The 21170-nt window shown below is 43.9% G+C and overlaps 1 protein-coding gene across 3 annotated transcripts in view; it reads left to right on the top strand.

The window, feature by feature from the left end:
* Nucleotides 1–21170, top strand: part of LOC147902764 (uncharacterized) — a 129121-nt gene that overhangs the window by 20407 nt on the left and 87544 nt on the right. For all 3 annotated transcript variants that reach the window (XM_087373545.1, XM_087373544.1, XM_087373546.1), the window contains exons 4-6: nucleotides 15964–16042; nucleotides 16566–16627; nucleotides 17127–17303. In XM_087373545.1, the coding sequence (XP_087229671.1) occupies nucleotides 15964–16042; nucleotides 16566–16627; nucleotides 17127–17303 (318 nt within the window). The remainder of the gene's footprint in view (nucleotides 1–15963; nucleotides 16043–16565; nucleotides 16628–17126; nucleotides 17304–21170) is intronic.

The raw sequence follows: 21170 nt of genomic DNA, 5'->3' as shown, positions 1-21170 counted from the left end.
AGAGAGATCTGCATTCGAAATCATGTAAAATCACATCCTTCCCTTCTCTCACTAGCCTTGGCAAACCCCAAATCCCTAGATAGATCTAGATGCCACATGTCATCCATATAGGGCCTTCCTAATGCAACATTTCACCCCTCTCTTGGGATGCATTTAATTCCTTGCCCCTAGGCACAATCTTTGCACTAGGCCCTTGGTCTCAGATCTATCTAGTCTGGTGCTATCAGCCCTCACCTAGGACTTTGACATTAAATCCCTCCCGATCATTTACATGAAGCGCAAACATATATTTTACAGAGATAGATCCTATAAGGGAAATGTCGACTGATTCTTCCGAGGTCATGCTACCTCGGCTAGAGCGTAACATTCCTTCCCTCTTCAGACATCAGCGTCCTCGATGATAAAGTCTGGGAACACTCTCCGCAACTGATATACGGATTCCCAGGTAGCTTCGGATAGAGGCTGACCATGCCATGCAACCAACACCGTGGGTATCTTCCGGTTTCGTATTTGCATTGTTCCTCGGTCTAGGATTCTTGTTGGTTTGCGCCTTGCAATATCCTCTATCTCCTGAAACAAAACCACACCTTCGATTAGTGAGTCACCAGTATGTAAAAATTTCTTTAAACGTGAAACATGAAAAACCGGGTGCACCTTACACCCTTGTGGCAATTCTAATTTATAGGCTACACTGCCTATTCTCTTTAGAATTAACCACGGCCCACAGTATCGAGGTGATAACTTAGCACACTCTCCTGAAGTCAACGACTTCGAGTGCGAAGGAATTCTGAGAAAAACTTTTTCTCCTTCTTCAAATACTCTTATAGACCGATTTTCATCCGCATACACCTTGGCTCTATCCATAGCCTGACGGATATTAGCTCTCGCAAGTGCTAGCATCTCCCGCATCTGAACTACAAAGTTCGCGGCACTAGGCACTTTCTGAGGTACTCCAACTATAGTTGGATTGGCTAGCCTATAACCATAGTTCAGCTCAAACGGACTGAACCCAGTAGATGAATGTTTCCTATCATTGTAGGCAAACTCCAACAATGGCAACCACTTGTCCCATGTATGTTGCCTCAATGACACATATGCCCTCAGCATATCCTCTAAAGTCTGGTTGACTCTCTCCGTCTGACCATCCGTCTCAGGATGATCCCCACTACTCATTCCCAACTCAGTCCTTAGTGTCTCAAATACCGCTGTCCAAAAGTGACCGGTAAACCTGACATCTCTGTCTGACACTATGGATCTAGGCAATCCATGCAGACGAAATATATGTCTAATAAACAAATCCGCTACTTGCGGGGCACTAATAGACTCTCTAGTCGGAATGAAGTGAGCCATCTTGGTTAGACGATCAACCACCACAAGGATAGAATTATACCCTCCTTGTGTTGCAGGTAACCCTACAATAAAGTCCATGGAAATGCTCTCCCACTTACTTAGTGGTATTTCCAAGGGCTGTAAAAGTCCGGGTGGCTTCACCCGCTCGGCCTTACTTACCTGACACGAGAAACACCGTGTCACATATTCATGAATATGCTTTTTCATCTTTGGCCAAAAGAAATCTCGCTTTACGAGATCATATGTCTTCTCGACGCCTGGATGTCCTGCACACGGGCTATCATGGCATTGTCGAATGACTCTCTGCCTGAGATCATTCTGACCAGGTACTACAACCTTGCCATTTCTAACTAGCATACCATCCCTTATGGTATATCTTGCATAAGTTTGGCCTTTTCTGGATGCCAGGTCATCCTTTTCATTTTCCCCGGGTTTTAACACATGAGCCTTAGGCCATAAGCTCTGGACAAACTCGTCCACTTTCTGAGTTTCTGTGATCTCGGTCATTAGAGCACTCTCTAATACCGTGAAACTCAGGTTGTGCATAATGCGAGACAACGCATCAGCTACCTTATTGTCTTTTCCTCTTCGGTACCGAATCGTTAGATTAAACTCCTGCATGAGCTCTGCCCACCTAGCTTGGCGGCCCCTCAAGTCAGGCTGTTTACAGAAATGTTTCAGAGTATCATGATCCACATCCACATAAAACTCTGAACCATACAGATAATGCCTCCATGTTTTCAAAGCATGGATAACAGCATACAACTCCAATTCATGAGTTGGCCAATTCCTTTGAGAGGGAGAAAGCTTCTTGCTTTCGAAGGCTACTGGCCTTCCCTCTTGAAGGAGAACTGCTCCTACCGCAATGCCACTCGCATCGGTTTCTAGGAACAACGGTTTCTGGGGATCAACTATTTTTAACACCGGTCCTGAGACCACAGCTTGTTTTATGGTGTTAAAACTTTCTTGTTGATTCTGTCCCCAAATAAAAGGTACTTTATCTGAGGTCAGATCAGTCAACGGCGATACTATTTCGGAATATCCTTTGATATGCCTTCTATAAAACTGGACAAATCCCAAGAATGATCGCAACGCGGTCAGACTCTGAGGGATTGGCCAAGTTCGTATCGCAGCCACTTTCTTCGGATCCATTTCTACCCCCTGTGGAGTAATTATGAACCCCAAATATTCAAGCCTAACCATACACAGTATATTTATTCACGTAAAGACTGGCTTTCCTCAAAGTACTGAACACTATCCTTAAGTGTTCAGAATGCTCAGTAACACTTTTACTGAATATCAAGATATCGTCAATGAAATGTACTACGAACTTTCCGATATACGGACGTAGTAAATCGTTCATAAGCATGAGGAAGGTCGCTGGAGCATTGGTAAGTCCGAAGGGCATTACCAAAAACTCATAATGACCAAACCTGCTTCTAAAAGCGGTTTTATGCACATCCTCGGCTCTAATCCGGATCTGATGATAGCCGCACTTAAGATCTATCTTGCTGAAAATCACGGCTCCATGTAATGCATCTAGCAAATCATCAATCCGAGCCATCGGATACCTGTGCTTAGCAGTGATATTATTTAATGCTCTGTAATCTATACAGAGGTGAAACGTATCATCCTTTTTCCTCTTTAATATCACTGGTGAAGCAAAAGGCGAGAAACTTGGTTGAATCTGCCCCAACTTGAGGTATTCTTCCAGTTGCCTACGCACCTCCGCTTCTTCAGTAAAACTCATTCTATAGGGAGGTCTATTTACAGGTTCTGCCCCCGGGATCAGTTCAATCTTATGCTGAACTTTTCGCTCTGGAGGTAACCCATAAGGTAGTTCATCCCTGAAACATTCAGAGAACTCCTCTGTTATAAGATTAGCCAGCTTGGCCATCTCACCACTTTGCGTAACATCAGTGCTAGTCGAAGAATCATTCACCGACTCTACCGATGCGGTGCAAAGGTACAAAAACTCTACTTGAGCCTTTCTGATTTCCATCACGGAAACCAACGGTCCCTGAGGTATATCTCTTTCACCTCGCAAGACATAAAGCACATCATTCATCTTGAATTGATACACGTGCTTTTTCCAATCAATGGCTGGATTCTTCGTAGAATGCCACGCCATTCCCAGGGCTATATCCGCATGAGCAAGCTTGGTTATTTCAAAATCAAGCTTCTCAGCATAGTCCTGAATCCGAAGCTCTACCTGGGTAACCCTTTGGTCCCATACTTCAGTTGAACTTCCATCGGCCATCCTGACTGTGTACGCATAGTCAGATGGACTTGTCTTTAATTTCAGCCTCTTCACGAGCTTGGAGTTAATCACATTGTGAGTTGACGCTGAGTCAAACAACACAATGACATCATGATTGGCCACTTGCCCTTTCATTTTGATTAACTCCGTATCATTGAAGGCTGTATACCCCGTTGCTGCGGGCTTAGATAGGATGTTATCAGGTGCACTCGTCACTAACTTAGTAACAGACACACAGAACAAACAAGGTACTAACCTCTGAGAAGATCCCGCTAGCTGAATCTGCATCTCTTCCGCTCTGGGACTTCCCTGCATCTCCACGTCGCACTCTGAGATCACCATCTCAGCCATCCGACGATCTTTATTACGTGGACAATCTCTCCACTGATGAGGTTGAAGGCAACCAAAGCATAAGCCTTCTCTCCTCGCTTTTTCCCTTTGTTCTGGGTTTAAGGGAGACTTAGACCAAGCCCGAGCTGCCATTGGGGTTACTTTCCTCTTCACTCCAATGGTGGTACTTGGTTTAGGAGTTTCAGCCGGTCTCGCCTGCTTGGCTTGACCACTCGGCTGCGAACCACTCCCTCTACTAGCCCACTTCTTCTTAAACCCAGATTTCTTCGGATACCCATACTGGGTTCCGACCTGTGCAAACCCACTTGGCTTGCTGCCCTTGGCATCCTCGTAGTTCAGGGCTATAGCTATTGCATCATCTAGCGTGTTCGCGTACTTAGCCCGAACTTCCATTTTTATTCGATCATTCAATCCAAATATGAAATCTTTCACTTGGATTGATTGAGGCAGGGGTTCGTCAACCTTCATTACACTCTCTCGAAACTTATCAGTGTATTCTGCCACTGATAAATTTCTCTGACGAAGGTTCCTATATTGATCCCAAGCTCGGGATGCTTGTCAGGAGGTAAGAAGTGTTTCCTGAACTCTCTTTTAAACCCCTCCCAGGTAGTGGATGCTATGCTATCTTTTTGTTGTTTAATCCACCACCGATCCGCAGCCTCACTAAACATATGGGTGGCCTCGCGGATCTTTTTGATGTCATTTCTGATCTCACAAATGGCGAACGCCTCGTCCCATTTGTGTAACCAGGTCTCAATGACATCGGAGCTACGGTCGTTCATCCGACCAGAATACTTTTCCGGTCTGTAATTGGCAATATTTGGCACTTTAGCCTTCCTAGGCTCGACCGTATGGACACTAGACTCCAGTTCCATCGGAGCCTTTCCTGGCAGACATACTCTGTAACGCTCTCCTAAGTTCAGATTGCCCTACGTTGGCTTGTAATTGCTGCGCTAACAGCTGTTGCAAGGCATCCTCCAGCAATGCAATCCTGCCAGATAAAGTGTGAGCTACTGGGCGCGATCCCTGCTGGGTCGGCCGGACTCCTGATTCACCAGGGTCCCTCCGGGAAGCCCCTTCTTCTGCTTCCATTTAGTTCAGTAGGTGTTTTGTTTTGGGCCTTTAAAAAAAAAAACACCCCTAGAACACTATAATCACAAACTGACACAATTCAGGGTACTGACACTCTGAACACAATTCCCTATACTAGGGAATTCCTGCAATCCCACATTCACACTGATCAAGCATTTAATACAGGCATATATCACAGATGGCGCTTTTCCCTATACTAGGGAAATTCCTGCAGTCTAATTCTAACTGAAGCACACAGGCATCTGCTCAAGCATAATTTGTTCTTGCTATAGCATCATAAACTGCGACCTCTGCTACAACCACAAAAGTCTAACTGCTTCCGACAAAACAGGAATAACAAAAACCAGAAGGGAAAATAGATAAAGTGCTTCCTGGAATTCAAATCCCGCAGCTTGCACGTACGGCCTGCTCTCAGCTCTCACCAGTCATCTGTACTCTGACTTCTACCAACGATCACTGAACACAACCAGCAGTCGAATCACTTGCAACACTGAACTCTGTTCGCCTCACGCCAGCTCTATCATTTTCGCCGCTCATGGGCCACTGCATCCAATCGGTGTCTCCCCTCGGACTTTCCGCTGACTAACGTCGATTCTTTTTTTTTCTCACGCTCTGCGACAGCTACGTAAACCAGCGTTCGTCCATTCTCTTCTTTCCAAGCCTTGCGCTCTGATACCAACTGTCACCCTCCTTGTGTCTATACTAGCCTGTTCTGACGTATCACGGGAGTAGCACCCTAATTTTCCCCCCAGCCTATTCTACCAAGACTTTCAAGCGAGAGAGAGAGATCTGCATTCGAAATCACGTAAAATCACATCCTTCCCTTCTCTCACTAGCCTTGGCAAACCCCAAATCCCTAGATAGATCTAGATGCCACATGTCATCCATATAGGGCCTTCCTAATGCAACATTTTACCCCTCTCTTGGGATGCATTTAATTCCTTGCCCCTAGGCACAATCTTTGCACTAGGCCCTTGGTCTCAGATCTATCTAGTCTGGTGCTATCAGCCCTCACCTAGGACCTTGACATTAAATCCCTCCCGATCATTTACATGAAGCGCAAACATATATTTTACAGAGATAGATCTTATAAGGGAAATGTCGACTGATTCTTCCGAGGTCATGCTACCTCGGCTAGAGCGTAACACCTCGTCTCATCTCTGTAGGCAGACTCCCATGTATATCCACTGACTATTGGAAGAGGGCGCTTTGGACTTTGATGTGTCTCTGTATAGAAGACTATGTCATGGCCTGTATAGGATTCCGAGAAGTTCCCTGGTTCTGACCATAAGGTACCATTACAGTTCCAAATGGTGCAGGACAGGGTCTTGGATATCTGAGTCTCATAGACCCCGCTTCCCTATGTAGGGAAGGGGGCAGGTGTCCTACAGGGGCCTGTAAGAAGTCGTCCCTCTCGTACCACTGCCCACTTCCCCTCCTTTTGGGCCTGATTGCTGCTGTAGCAAAGAGCGCCTCTCCTCAATCTGTAGAGGTGTGAGGTCCTCATCCATAGAGATCGCTGGCTGATCTCGAAGGACTGACTTGCATCGTAGAGTTGAAAGTCATGCCTGAGTGTCATGAAATCGTATGATTAGGGGTTGCTTTCGGTTGGGATCTCTCCCCACCCGCCATGCCCTCTCTATCCTGTGCTCAGCCACACCCAGGTAGCGGGCACGAACGCAGTCGCATCTACCATCGGTGTAGCCTCAGTGCGTGGGATCCCACGTACTCTGATGTTGAAGCCTTGCTGGCTCTCTGCTGCTGCTCCATGAGGGTAGCCGAAACGGTGACCCTTGCGGGTTCCCGTTTGGCCATGTCAACCCATCATAAGTCTCCTCAATAGGAGATTGCATGCTCGTAGTCTGTGCCTCGACCACCGGGGTACTCCTTGGGGCAGTGTGTATGGCTGTAACCTGTCGGAGCTACATGATATCCTGTCTAAGTCCCTGAATAAGACCCGCCTGCTCCCGAATGGCCCTAGCTTGCTCGTGTATGATGCGGCTCTGCTCCTGATTAAAGCGGACCTGCTCCCGTGCGAAGCGAGCGAGCTCCATCTCACGCTCACGAAAACTATGTATCTCTGTGAGTAGGGTCTCACGGGCCTCTGGTGTATGAGTCCACCCATGTCCATGCTGAAACTGTGGTGACAGTGGCATGAAAGAGTGGGATTGAGTCCGGAAACTGGATGGTGGCTGAGTGAGGAACGGAGATGACAGTGGAATGGATGAGGCAGTCCCAACGGGGTGTGGGAGGGTGGGCTGATTGAGAGGGAGAGGGGAGAGTGAAGCGTAATGCGGCACAGTGTATGACACCTCCGAAGTAGGGGTCATAAGCTGTGCGAGAGCTGTAATAGGAGAAGAGGGAAAGGGAACAACAGCCGGCGCCATGGGCATGAGTATGTGACTGATCGTAGATGTAGATGGGGCTGAGACTGGAACTAGAGATGGGCCTGAAGTGGGGACTGAAGTCGAAGTAGAGACAGAGATAGAGGGAGTTGAGGTTGGAGCTGAAAACGATACTGACACTGTAGCGGGAGTTAAGGTAGAGATAGAGGCTGAAGAAGCTGAGGCAGGTCCTACCTTTGCCTTGCTGTCTACCCCGAGTCCACTTCGGTTGTAACGTGTGTTCACATCCTCCAAATTCAGTTGTGTCGTTTGCTTTTTTTTGCTGTTATTGTTATTTTCATTTTGCTTGGCTTTGTCCCCCATTTCTCTTGGGGTGCGAGTGCAGATCTTAGTGTTAGTGTTCACCCGGGAGCGGGAGCACCGGTTCCCCCCCCCATAATGGGAGGCACGTCCAGTGCGAGGTGGTGGAGAGGTAGGGCGGAAGCCTGAAGTGGAGAGGCAGCCAAGAGGTGGAGGAGGAGGAGAGGCTAAGATGGCGAGGATTTTTTTTAAATTTTAAAGGTGGTTCTGTTTCTTTTTTTTTTTTTTTGAAAGGTGGTGAGGGAAGCAGAGAAGGGGGGGGGGCGGTGGATGAGTGGAAAAGGAGGGAGGGAGGTGGCTGAGTGAGGGGGTAACGGGGAGCGAGGGGTGGCTGAGGGGAGCGAGGGGCTGAGTGGGGGTAGCGGGGAGCGAGGGGTGGTTGAGGGGTTAGCGGGGAGCGAGGGGCGAGGGAGCATGAGCATGAGCGTGAGTGTGAGATGAATTGGGTGAAAGTTGAGAGATGAGAGCTGAAAAGGTGAGCTGAGGAAGAGCTGTAAAACTGAAAGGAAAAGCTGCTGAAACAGACTGCTCAAAGCTTGACCATATGCTGTCCAATCCCTACTGTTTGTTACGGGAGTCTGCTGCCTCCAATCGTGACCAAGGAGGGGTAGATGCTGAGGCTCTTCAGGGGTTGCAGAGGGGGGCTGGAACTGAGAAGAGGCTGTCAGAACTGAATGCCTGAAAAAGGGCCCAAGGAGCCCTTTATATATGGCTGGTCAGGCTGACCAATCAGCTTTTGACTGGTCAGCTTTTGAACAATTAGCCTTTGATCTGTCAGCCTTTGACTAGACAACTTAAAGGCTAATTGTTCAAAAGCTGACCAGTCAAAGGCTGATTGGTCAGCCTTTGACTAGACAACTTTTGAACAATTAGCCTTTGATCTGTCAGCCTTTGACTAGACAACTTTTGCCCAAGAGACTCCGCGGGTCTTTAGAACCCAGTATACCTGCTTATGCTTGGGCACTGATGACGACATAAGTGTTGCTTTGCTTGCTAAGTATGTCTTCCTTTTGTTTTTCATAAAATGTTTTGTTTTCCTCTTTTTTCTTCTCTTCCATTTTCTCTTTTATGTTTTGTGTAGATTTTTGGTCTTTAGAACAACAAAAAATCCAAATTTATATGATTGGACATATTCTAGTCTTACAAATGTAATTTTGACTTTGACCAAGCAGCCTTTTTGACCGGGCAGCCTTTGTTGATTGCTAGGGTAGTTAGTCCCAAAGCTAGCCCTTGTGGCCTGCCTAGAGCTGGCCTTTAAGGTTGCCTCTATCTACTGACCTAGGCTGAACCTAACTATTCTAACTAGTTCTCCAGTGGGTACAAGTTACATGTGAGTGATCGTAAGGCTGGAAGTTGACCTACATAGCTTGTGCCTGACATGTCCCCTGACAAGGGCTCGCATTGGGGCACGGCATACGACAAATCACCTACTTAGGGATTTGCTAAACACTTGATGATGCAGCCAGCGTATCACAATGTAAAGTCCAAGGGTGCATGTGACAACAATTCTGTGTTTCAACATTGTGCTGTGTTTTTAGCAAACTTTTATCTCTTCACTTATGAATTTGAGTTTATGCAAGTCTTATCTTTATAAATACTTACGCTTTTATATTACATAAGCTTAGTTCAGTTAGGCGTTGAATAGATGATTTGTTTGTATCAAATATTCCTGACTTTCAAGACTTATGCACTTGTGCTTTTGGAGAAGGAACGTGACTCTTGTGAACTTAACTGCACTTCAAGAAGGATTCTTGTGTTTTCTTAGATCTTAGACTCTCTCAATCTGCCATAGGATTAGAGGTTGATTAGAGGTTGATATATTTGATAAATGTCAACAACCTGAATATAGTGGTTTACACATTATAAAAATACCTCACATGACTCAAAACGTTTTTGATTTGGCAAAATATGGAGTCATTTCTTTCCAATTCTGTAGATTTTCTTGCATTTGTACAGCTAAGGAATCTTTTATCACTTCATGTTGTAATTTGATCACTTTGCTAATACACAAGGGATATAATCCAAGAAAAGTAATGAAAAAAGTATGCACAATCTTAGATATGAATTCTTTTATCTACGGATGTTGAGATCAAGCCCGAGGACCTTAAGGACACGATGAGCAAGATAGTGATGAAGGCAAATCCAGATGAGGTCAAAGCTGGGTGCTCAGAAATGCTGAGGCATGATCAATGGTTATTGGGACAACTGTAGATCCAGCTCTTCTAGCAATTGAGGCTTGGACAGATTCCATTCTTTTATATCCAATCGTACGAATTCAGTTTCTTCTTGTTATAAAGTCCGAAATTCTACATCTTGGGCAAACCTAGTGCTTACTAAAATCATACATATTCAGGATTTTTTTTTTGGTTCTAAAATCCAAAATTCTACATCTTGGGCAAACTTCGTGCTTACTAAAATACTTCAATTAAAAAATGGGGAAAAATAACAAGAAACAAAGAAGAAAGGTGACTAAACAAAAATAAACAAACAAAATCAAGAACAAAAGAGAGTGAAAAACAGAAATAAAATCTGTGTGTGTGTGTGTGTGTGAATGAATTATTTTAAACATAAAAAACTAAAGGAACCACTTACACTTATGCATTGTTTCCTACAATGTTGCAATATTAAATTCCTTACTTAAAAAGCACATGCATACCCAATTTAACTCTTTTTTCAAAACTAAAAGAAAAGCGGGCTGTTCAGCTCCCCGCTTTTGTTTTCATGTTATTTTCAATCATTCTAAACGTCAGTAATTTCTTTTCTCCAAAATTGGGAATAGGCATACGAGACGCCATGGATACTTTTGTAGATTCCTTGAAGATTCCATCAAACCTAAAACCCTTTGCAGGGACCATTGATCAACACACCTCCTGAATTCAAGTCACCTTTCTTTAATGGAGAGATCTTTGGAGTGAGCTACCTGGCTTTGCCACCAAGGATGTTCACCTCCTTGGCTCTGATACCTTGCTGGAAAACAAATCTACACTTGTCTATAGCATAGCAAAGCTAAAATAGCATGTAGATAAACCAATGTCCTTACAATTACCAACTAAGAACCCAAGACATCTAGTGTGGAAGATATGCCATGATACAAGACCCAATGTATCTCACTTCAAGACATGTGCACACACAAGAAGATAGAAAACAATTGCAAAAAAAGGAGCTCCAAAAGTGTACGAACACCTGCAGCAAACTCTGCAGAGGTAAGGCACCACCACCAGCCTCGTATGCTATACCCTTTGTAGAGGATCTCCTCTGAAATACCATGTGCTTCCAGTCAGGCTTCAGTAGCTTGCTCTAAGGTTGAGCTCTTCAGGCTGCTCCCTCCTATAGACTTGTGCTCTCCTTCCTGCTGAAGGAATGCACCAAGGACTACCCCTGCCCCAGATGGATGAGGGACTGTTCCCTGAATGAAGTGATTTTGGACCCCCAAGGGGTCCCTTTTATAGGAGCTCAAGTGCTCCCTCAGACTGCCCGAGTGGCCAGTCAAAAAATGAGACCAGGGTCTGCCGACCCAGTCTGTATTTGAATTGACCAGCAGCCAGGTCTGCCGACCTGTGCTCCCATTTTCTGGCCTGTATTGAGAATTCTAGCAGGAAAGAGCTAAAGGAAAGCACAGGTTTGGAAAATCAAAACAGAATATTTTACATCAGTGCATTATTTTAACAGCTTGCACTGTACATTTTACAATCACCACAACTGTCTGAGATATTTGCATTGTATCTACAATGAGTCTGGGCGAACTCCATCATCATTTCAATCTGATGAATACAGGGGAAACTTTTCTTTATGATCCATCAAGGGTGGTGCCTTGTGCTGGCTGTATGGCAGCCCATCTGCCCATCACACTGTACCAGGACCTATGCAGGCCTGCCCAGCAGCCCATATGGCTCAGCTCTGCCAGTCGTATATACTGTCCAGGGTGGCCTCATTGGCTGCCCCAAAATAACAAAAAGAAGGATTTACGATTGCTGCCCATGTGGCAGCCTCTCTTGATCCCCCTAAATGGGCCCATGTGGCACAGTCTACACCCAACATTGTGCAAGTGTCAAGCCCCTTTGCATTCCTCATTTGGGGGCTAACAGGTGGGCCATTGACACTTCTATTCCAACATTGTTATGTTACAAGAGATAGAGGGTGATGTGGAGTGTAGACCAACAAGAACCCTGGACCAAGAAGAAATGCAAGTTCACAATGGGAAGATACTAAAGTGTTGGCTGCATGGCATGGACAACCTCTATCAGAGGTTATAGGGGGATCTGTTTAGTGATACGGAGAGCATTCCCTGATGTTATCATCAAGGACACTGATTCCTAAATAGGAAAAGGAATTTTGCATTCCAATTTGAATGCAACATGACCTCGGATGGGTCAGTTGTCAATGAGTCTCTAGCAAGGCCATAGCGTGGTTTTGACATAAATGCAAGGTTGTACATAAATGTAAATGGGTAGTTTTTCATGTAAAGACCTTGTGTGGGTGGTATGAGTTATATGGGTTAACCCAACTGTCAAACATTGCATTATGAGGTCCTTGGTGTGAGTTGCAAGAGGACTGGATACATGGCACCAGTGTGGCACCCATGCTGGGAAGCTACCAAAATTGAACATGGGTGACTAAGGCTTCTACAAGCTACCAAAATTGAACGTGGGTGACTAAGGCTTCTACGTTAGCTGGGTGGTGACGATCTTGCAAGCTTGAGGCAGGGTTTAATGTTGCTGAACAGGCTTAGAAATTTTGGTTTGTTCAGGGTAACTTGTATGTGATAGGGCTCTTGACCAATTGCTTGCCTTGGAGTGAGAGTGGGAGTCAAGGGGGTTGCCATGAGAGCTCCCTCCTGCCAGACTGAGGGATACTGCATAAAGTCCCATACAAATCTCACCATAGGCAAAAATTTTAAATAAACCTTCTTAGGTGGAGCTAGATGAAGGGAAGTGGAAGCTGGAAGATGAAAATGGTAGATAGAGGAGAGAAAATGACAGGGGCCCTGTGAGCGGCATTTCCGCCATTGTTGCTCCATCCCTCCGCCTCCCCCAATGGTTCTGTCCACACACCCATTCCCCCCCCTCCCTCTTATACGGGGTCACACTTATAGGGCACTGCTCAAATGTAACACAACTTGCTGGATTATGTAGAGAGCTCAAATTTTGCACCAAAGGTAGTAATATGGCTGCAATTCTTCGTTTTGCAATGCATAGATGAACTTCTGTTTGGAAGAAGGAAGTCCTCTTTCTATAATGTTTGATTTTTTAGCAATATCGCTCTTCAATAATAATTTGATCTTCACCTAGATTGGTCGAACCTTGGGACATCTCATTTTCACTCTTGGAGTGGGTCTTTCTTGAATTACTGCTTTTGAAACGTGAAGAACTGCCTTTACTTCAGTGTTCAGCTTCTTTTGAGCTTGAACATCACCATTACTCCCCCGCAAGTGAGAGGGAAGTGTGAACTTGTCACTTGCAGTAGATGAGTAGAATTGATAAACCATTAGATAATCCTCTCCGTAGAGAATTACATGCACGTTATCTTTAGAATTTTCTGCAAATGCAAGATACACGCAGCCCCTACATCCAGCTTTAGAACTATACGTAAGGGGATGATAGGGGAGAAGGCTGCCATCTGGTGTGCCAACGACATGTGCTCGCAATGTTAATTGGCTGTCTGCAAGGGTGAAGCCAGAGAATGGAACCTAGATAAGATTGTCAATGCCATGAGATTGTTTGCATCGTGAGCAGAGAGAGACTACACAGTAAGGCAGGTTAAGGGGGTGAAATCCAGCTAATGAATGAGCATGCTTGAAGGTAATTATCTCCATGAGAAAAGGTCCGCCCAGATTGACAGAATGCATGCGATAACTTGTAGAGAGGCATGCCATAGGTCCGTCGAGGTACAGGTCGCCATTATTACTGTATGCAAGATCGCAGAGGTACAGGTCGCCATGTGGAGACTGGACTGATTGAAGGGAGCTATCGATTAAGCTGGCAACTAAGTTGCTACAAATCAAGAAATGGCAGCTGCATTGATATGATGGCTGAGCAGAGAAGCAGCAAGAGAAACACCAAGCTCCAATTTTGTCAAGCTTGTTGATGTAGTTCGATGATGAACGACTTGAGTATGCAGTGTGGTGATCAATGACTATGGAGGAGTGAGCGCCCGCCGCGAGGAGAAGAACATCAACAAAGTAATCTTTGTGAATATTGGCTGCACCCTGAAGAGAGATAGCTGATCGCTCGTCCGAGCTATGGGCAATGGGACAATATTGAAGATAGAAAACATTATTGCTGTGCCACACGGAAGAATAAAAACTTGCTGAAACGGACGACTGAATAGCACTTTGCGCAGGATTTATGCCGTCGTGAGAAATTGACACTGGCTGAGCATAGAGGCCGTTGTTGTTAGGCAGGGATCCATGAAACATTGTCGCAATAGCACGATCCTTTGAGAAGCTAGAGAAGATTTGGCTGTGCAGAATGAGAGCGCTACTTTCTTGGTAGGATGAGAGGTGAAGAGTTGCAAGCAGGCCGTCGACAAAGGGAGCTACGTGTGGAAGAATGGCAGCCCATCCGTTGCGGGAGCAATTGGAAACATAGCCACCTTCACAGGCAAGAGAGGCAATGAAGGCATGAATTGAGCCATTTTGCTGCAGGAGGGCCTCGAACGATTTTCAAGGGATCCATCCATTAAAGGAGCTTCTTGAGGAAATGCAACAAAGTAGTGCAATTCATCTGGGTGAGCGCTTGAGGAAATACGCGTCATCATAGAGAGAGCGCCTTCAAACAAAGAGGCGACATGGAAGGTGTTTACAGGGGGCTGCTTCAGAGTATGGTCACTGGGAGGTTGAGCAACGGCGCCTGTGCGGGAGCTTGCAAGAGGGCCTCTGGTAAAATTGGTGTCATTACCAAAGTGTTGGATGCCACGATCGAGGGCAAGAGCAAAGGGCACCTCGACAGCATGGCCTGGAGAAATATGGCCATCGCGTGTGACTTGAACGGATTAGCAGAAGGTAATTTGGCGGTTGAATATGTTGACGGAGGTGCTCATAGGAAGGTCATCACTGAAGCCGTTTAGGTTAGATCGGTGTAGCAGGAAAGGAGCAGTGCTTGGGGAATTGCCTTCTCATGGACAAACAGGTAAAGAGAGAGACTGAAGTGTCAAGGATTCTTACAAGTAAAGATAGTGCCATAGATAGATTGACCAGCAGGGAGACGCTGGGCAGCTGAAGGGATGGGCTGAGCACAGGTCTCAGGAGAGAAAAGAACATTTGATACCATGTCAGAAAGAGACGAAGGGCCAAGAGGCTTGAGAAAACTCAGCAAGAAAGCCATGGCGACTACAAGAGGACACGGGAGAGATGCGCACAAAATAATAAATGAATTCCATCGAGAGAGAGGTTACAACTTATAGAACCGTTTCAGTTGGTGATCAGTTACTAAGCAGATTCACATCTTGTGTACGTAGGTGTGTGTGGAAAGACTTTTGGTCTTATCCATTCCAATACTAACTGCTAATCCATCAAATCCTTCTCAATTCCAGGGATGAAGCATGTTTTGGCCCCCTTCTCTGGTCAAATTATCTGGTTGAGAACATTCTTAGGGGGTAGACAAAGGTAGAAATGCTAGCATAACTGTTTCTTTGTTGGATTGTGTCAAATTTTTGGTTCTTTGTCACCAAATCTGATATATCTTGACTCAATGTTGGCTGTTGTCCTTTCCCATATTTTTTCCAGTAGTTTCGTCCACAGGCTTAAATTCATGTCTTTGAAGTCTGCAGTAATGGGACAAGCTCATCCATTGTGGACTATCTTTCAAAGCACTTAACTTTGGCATTTACAATAATAGACATAGAAAACATGAAGCTTGAAGCATTAGTCATGGTTATTCTTATTTTGCTGAGAAGTTTTATTCAAATAAGATTCTGGCATTGAATTTGGAGTCAAATATTGGTTGGCAAGCATATTTGTCCATCCAAAGAAAGCGCATGTCTCGTTGGTTTCATTGTAGGTTTTAATGGGCAAGATTTGTGGTTTATCAGTCCTGAACATGGCAAGTCCTGTGTTTGTTTATCTTCTTGTTGAACTATTTTCTGCTATGTAATTTGGATTTAAGCTTTATTTTTGGCTTGCTGCTGCTATTTATGGCAATTTGAAATGTGATGTCTTTGTTGAATATGACCTTTGTTTTTCTGAACTGATTTTAAGTTGGTCTTTAGGTTGCAGAAAAGCTGTCTCCTCCTGGAGCCGGCGAAGTCAGAGTTGCAGTTAAAACAATTGGCCTCAACTTTGCAGATGGTATGATCTCTTAGGCCTTACACTGTTCCCTTGCAGCAGTTGTGCCTCAGGAATAAAATTGCAAATATTATCTCCTATCTGTTTTTTCATTTTTGAGGTATAAATTGCTCATATGTGTCTAGAGAATGTAATCAGTGTGAGAAGCCTGTCACAAGGCTTTGCATGCTAACAGCTGTGCATTGTGCAGCTCTTCTCTAATGATCACTGTTTTCTCATATTTACATGTATCAATGTTTCCCATTTTCCTGTGATGGGGCTAGAGTTCCATATTTAAATTTGTGGTACACTTTGGAGTGTAGAGATGATGTGTGAGATTTCCCTTACATGGTACAAGTGCCTATTTCAGGAGAAAAGATTTAATTCAAAAAAACTTCAATTTCATGCTAGTATTACCAATTTGCTAGCAATCCGTTGGGAGATGTTAAATCCTGCTTTTACTTCAATTCTTTTCATTTTAAGATTGTATCAATCACCAAGTTATCCCAACAGATGGTCTCTTATGCATATTTTTGAACGATTTCAGTGTTCACTTGCCTTGGGTTGTATTCTGCTTCACCTCGAGGGAGCTACACACCTGGTCTTGAGGTAGAGCAAGCTTTAACTCTAGCTTTTCTGCTCATAACTACTCAAATTCCCCTATCCTTGCAGTTTTACTGGGTGACTATTCAGAATTAAAAGATATCAAGCACTCTTTTCAAATTACCTTTTGATTTGTGGAAATCATGACTGAAAGGCTGACAAGTGAGTAGAACAAAAGTAACACAAGCTCTATCTCAACAGAATTTTAGGTGGGCTGTCTTTTATTAGATGGGTCTGTGCATTTTCCCCTCCGTACATTCCTTCACCTGCTTTTTTCATGGGAATTCACTCTTTAAAACCTTTGCTCTTCATATAATTCTTTTATGTTAAATTTTTTCTGCCCTGAAGCATACACTATGTTTAAAGGAATATACATAAATCAAGCCTTCTTGTCCTATTTGTTCTGGGATTGCCCTATCTTGTACTTCCTCTCAATATTTCATGTGGCTTGTTGAGTGTTTTAAGCCTTCAAAGCACTTACATTCATGAGGTGTTTGTGCAACAGTTTGCAGGTGTAATTGAAGCTGTAGGGGAGGGAATAGATGAGAAGCAGGTGGGCAAAAGAGTCATGGGTGTTACAAGGTTTGGTGCATATGCTTCTCACATAAATGCCGATGTGAAGTATATACGAGATGTGCCTGATGGCTGGTCTTTGGCTGAAGCAGCTGCTTTCCCTGTCCAGGTTTCACATCATCCTCTTTGGACACAATAAACACTACTGCACTTTTCCCCGTCCAAAAGGGTCAACGTCCATGTTTTCCATGCCTTTGTGAATGGTTTTCATTGACCTTTTGTTTTTCATCTTCCTTAGGTGGTCTTCTGCTGACTTGCTAAAAGCCAATGGATATGTATGAATGATTATATTTGATTGTTCAGAATTGAAGTATTCCATACAGAATAAGAAATAATTTTTCGTTGCTAAACATGTCACGTGCCTAACTTTTTAGCTTATTAACACCAAAGTTTGTTTTTAAAATATTTCGTTAGTATTTTATTTCTGGTTGGCTTTGTCGTTCTGCCAATGCTAACTATGCCTTTCTGAGTATTCTTCAAAACCTGGAATGTAGGTTCAGTGCATCAAATATTCTTCATTAGATAAGCATGCAATGTCTTTTATCCTCAAACCAATTGTCTGTTCCCCTTTCTTGTGCCTAGTCAGCCAAGCAAAGTCCGTTCCTCTCAATGCAATTTTAGGCCAGCATACGTGTATATGGGATATGCTTTTCTGGTTTTTCGTGAGTAATGAGATATTCCTGACTTTGAATCATTATGTTTATGACACATGGTTGATGTCAGATGTTATTGTTCTGCATTTTGTGAAGGGCTTTCTCCCTACCATGCGTGGGTGTATGGATATTATATGTTTGAGAGCGTTTGTTTGTACTATGGTCTACTACATGCACCGTTGGGCGCTGACTGCCATGAGATTGAAATTGCACTATTTGTTTCGTTTTCAGAGGATAAGTTTGGGCATGTTCCTGAATTCATCTAGAGATATGTGTAAAGAAGCAGCCCATTGATTCCAAGGCAGAGGAGGAGAGAGGAGAAGAAGAGACAAAAGAAGACGTGGAAGTGTATAAGGACTCAATCAATTTATTTCAGCTTTTGATTCATTTAAGGTCAAATTTCTAGAACAGACAGTATGACTCCCTGTCACAAGCCTTGCCCTGCTCCTTCCTCACCCTCGCTCATTCTGACCTTGAGGCTTGCACTCCCTTGCCTTAACCCATACTGTTCCTGCCTATCCCGTTCTGCTCGAACTGACCTCGTTTTTGTCTGTCTTCCATTTTTGTTTGCTTGAGCAGAGGATATGCCTCGTTGGCCAGATTGGAGAGGCAGTGCTTCCGGTCACATTTTTAGGCCTCGGACCAAATGTCTACTCTTTGACTCCTTGGTTCAACCAGCAGGGATGTATGGCAGCCCTTGTTGGGGGCCGGACCTGTCAAATACTGAGTGGCCTCGTGTGGAGCGACTATAGATTCTTATGCTATCACGGATGATTCGCAACAGTAAGCCGTCTGTTTCTCACCAGATCATTCAAGCTGAGTTTGGATCTTCACCATTACAGCTTGATGCAGCATTTTAGGTCATTACCTACTTATAGCGAGTCAAGGCATACGGAGATTACACCTCTCGACGTAGTAGATTACCGCCCGAGCAACTTAATGTAATTTATATATGTAGATATTTTAAAATGTAAACACATACATGGGTTCAACCATTTACATGACAAAATGTAAATTGCAAGAATAGGGGTAATTTTTAATACATGCTTGCTTGCTTTATGGGTTTATGAAGAGTGATCCCCAGAGTGCAATTAAAAGGTAGAGGATTTTAAATTTTGGTTTTTTTTTTGCCAAAATAGACAGTGTCTTCTCGCTCCCCATTATGGGAAACCTTGCTTTAAACTTGGTGCAAAAATTGGATAGAATTTCACAAAATTCATATTCTAATGCACACAATTTTTTTAGATGGTGCAAAAAGGCATGATATTGATCTAAAGCATGCCTTGTCATTTGATTTGATATGTAACATTATGCCATTTATATTTGACAAAAAAAAGATGTAGGGATGTTAAAATCTCATCTTTTGGGTAAAAAAAATCATATGTTGACATCTTGCAAAAATACAGGGGCGCGAAAATGTCCTCTTTTGGGCCAAAACAGGGAGCGCGAAAATGTCCTCTTTTGGGCCAAAACAGGGAGCGCGTTAACGCGCTCCCTGTTTTGGCCCAAAAGAGGACATTTTCGCGCCCCTGTATTTTTGCAAGTTAACGCGCTCCCTGTTTTGGCCCAAAAGAGGACATTTTCGCGCTCCCTGTTTTGGCCCAAAAGAGGACATTTTCACATCCTTGTATCTTTTGATTTACAAGTCCAAATAGGGTCATGTTACATATCAAATCAAATGGCAAGGCATACTTTAGATGATTATCATGTCTTTGTGCACCATCTAGTAAAATTTAATGCACCAAAATATGAATTTGTGGTTAATTTGTTGCATTGGTTAGATTAGTGGGAGGTAAGAATAAATCATTAGGGAAGGTTAACAAAGAAACATGGGTTTCATTCCAAGAGTGAACATAGTTAAAAAAGCTAAGCATTTACATATGCATGGAATCTAGACTAATCCATGCAAGGAGTCCTTGGAAACACTCCACCTGTGTGGAAGGTTGCATTGATGATCTCAATTACTCTAGTGGAAAGAGAGAACTTGATTGTAGTTGCTGTAGGGTTTGTCTTTAATACAAACAATGAATTGGAAATTGAACATACAAACTATCTCATGGATGATGTGAAATTAGTATTAGTGGCTCAGAAAGTTATATGCATATTTAACCTTCTAGCATTGAGGAAACATATGGACTTTTGAATAAGTTATTATTTTTTGCTACTGAAATGGGGGATTTATAAATCTTTTATTGTTTTTTATTGCTCGCTTTTTTTGGCTCGCTCGCTTTTTGACGCTTGCCTTTTGGTAATCCTCCACTCTGTGCTACCTATTGGAGGTTGAGTCAGAGGAACATTTCATCTTTAGGTGCCCAGTTTACTATGGGATCAGAGCACGGTTTTATTTTGTTTTGTTTTGAGAGTTGGCTTTGCTGTTTTATTGTCTATTTAAAGATAGCTCTGGGTTGTTATCCCAATTTCTCTCTTTTCCAGATCAGAGGTGTCTAGCCGCGTTCATTCATGAGGCAGTTAGGCATCAAGAGTGCCTACTCATATCTCGGAGAGAGGAGGAGCGTACCGTGGTGGACTCTTCTTAGAGCATGATTACGGAGTTCTTCCAGTCAAACCACATAGACCCCACCCCACTATAGGTTCTAGGCATGATCGGGACCCAGAACCATTGACACGACAGATCAGGCTGAGGGTTAGGGTTGATGCATAGATTACACTTGGGGACATTCCCTCCATGTTCAGAGTGGGAGCATGATCGACAGGGGTGACTGTCGCCCTTGTTCGACATAGAGCCGTGACCAGGAGATAGCGTAGGATTGCATCCAAAGGGTTCCAGCAACACTCTATATCTGATTTCATGCTATCGCTCCCTCACTCCTGATGAGGGAGGGACCACAATGACCTTGGAGAACATTTTACTTTTACTTTGATGACAGTTGCTCTGATGATGATGTTGATGTTGTGATGACTACTATTTTGATATAGTTTTTGCTTTTGTATGGGTGTAGATGCTCGATTAGTAGCTCTACCCTTTCAGTTGGCTTCTATAAGGTTTCTCACAGTCTCATAGACCTGTCGGTCTTTCGAAGACTTTAATAAACTTTCTTTCTTTCTTTCTGCCCGTTTTTGTTTGCCCCTCTTTCTACCCATTTTTTCTGTTCACCCCTCTTTCTGCGTGTTTTTTTCTGTTTGCCCCTACTTTTGTTGGTTTCTGCTAACCCCTTCTCCTGCCTATTTTCCGTTCGCCCCTCTTTCTGCCCGTTTTTCTCTGTTTGTCCCTCTTTGGCCCATTTCTGTTCACCCTTTCTCCTCTCGTTTTCTCCTGCTAAGTCACTCACACACATATTCACACTTTCCCTACACTCACTCTT

Source organism: Dipteris shenzhenensis, chromosome 4 (assembly GCF_047967505.1).
Source record: "Dipteris shenzhenensis isolate YYH24624 ecotype China chromosome 4, Dip_SZ_1.0, whole genome shotgun sequence".
NCBI classification, from domain to species: Eukaryota; Viridiplantae; Streptophyta; class Polypodiopsida; order Gleicheniales; family Dipteridaceae; genus Dipteris; species Dipteris shenzhenensis.
The sequence above is the reverse complement of the archived record's forward strand: the minus strand, read 5'-3'. Positions and strand labels throughout refer to the sequence as shown.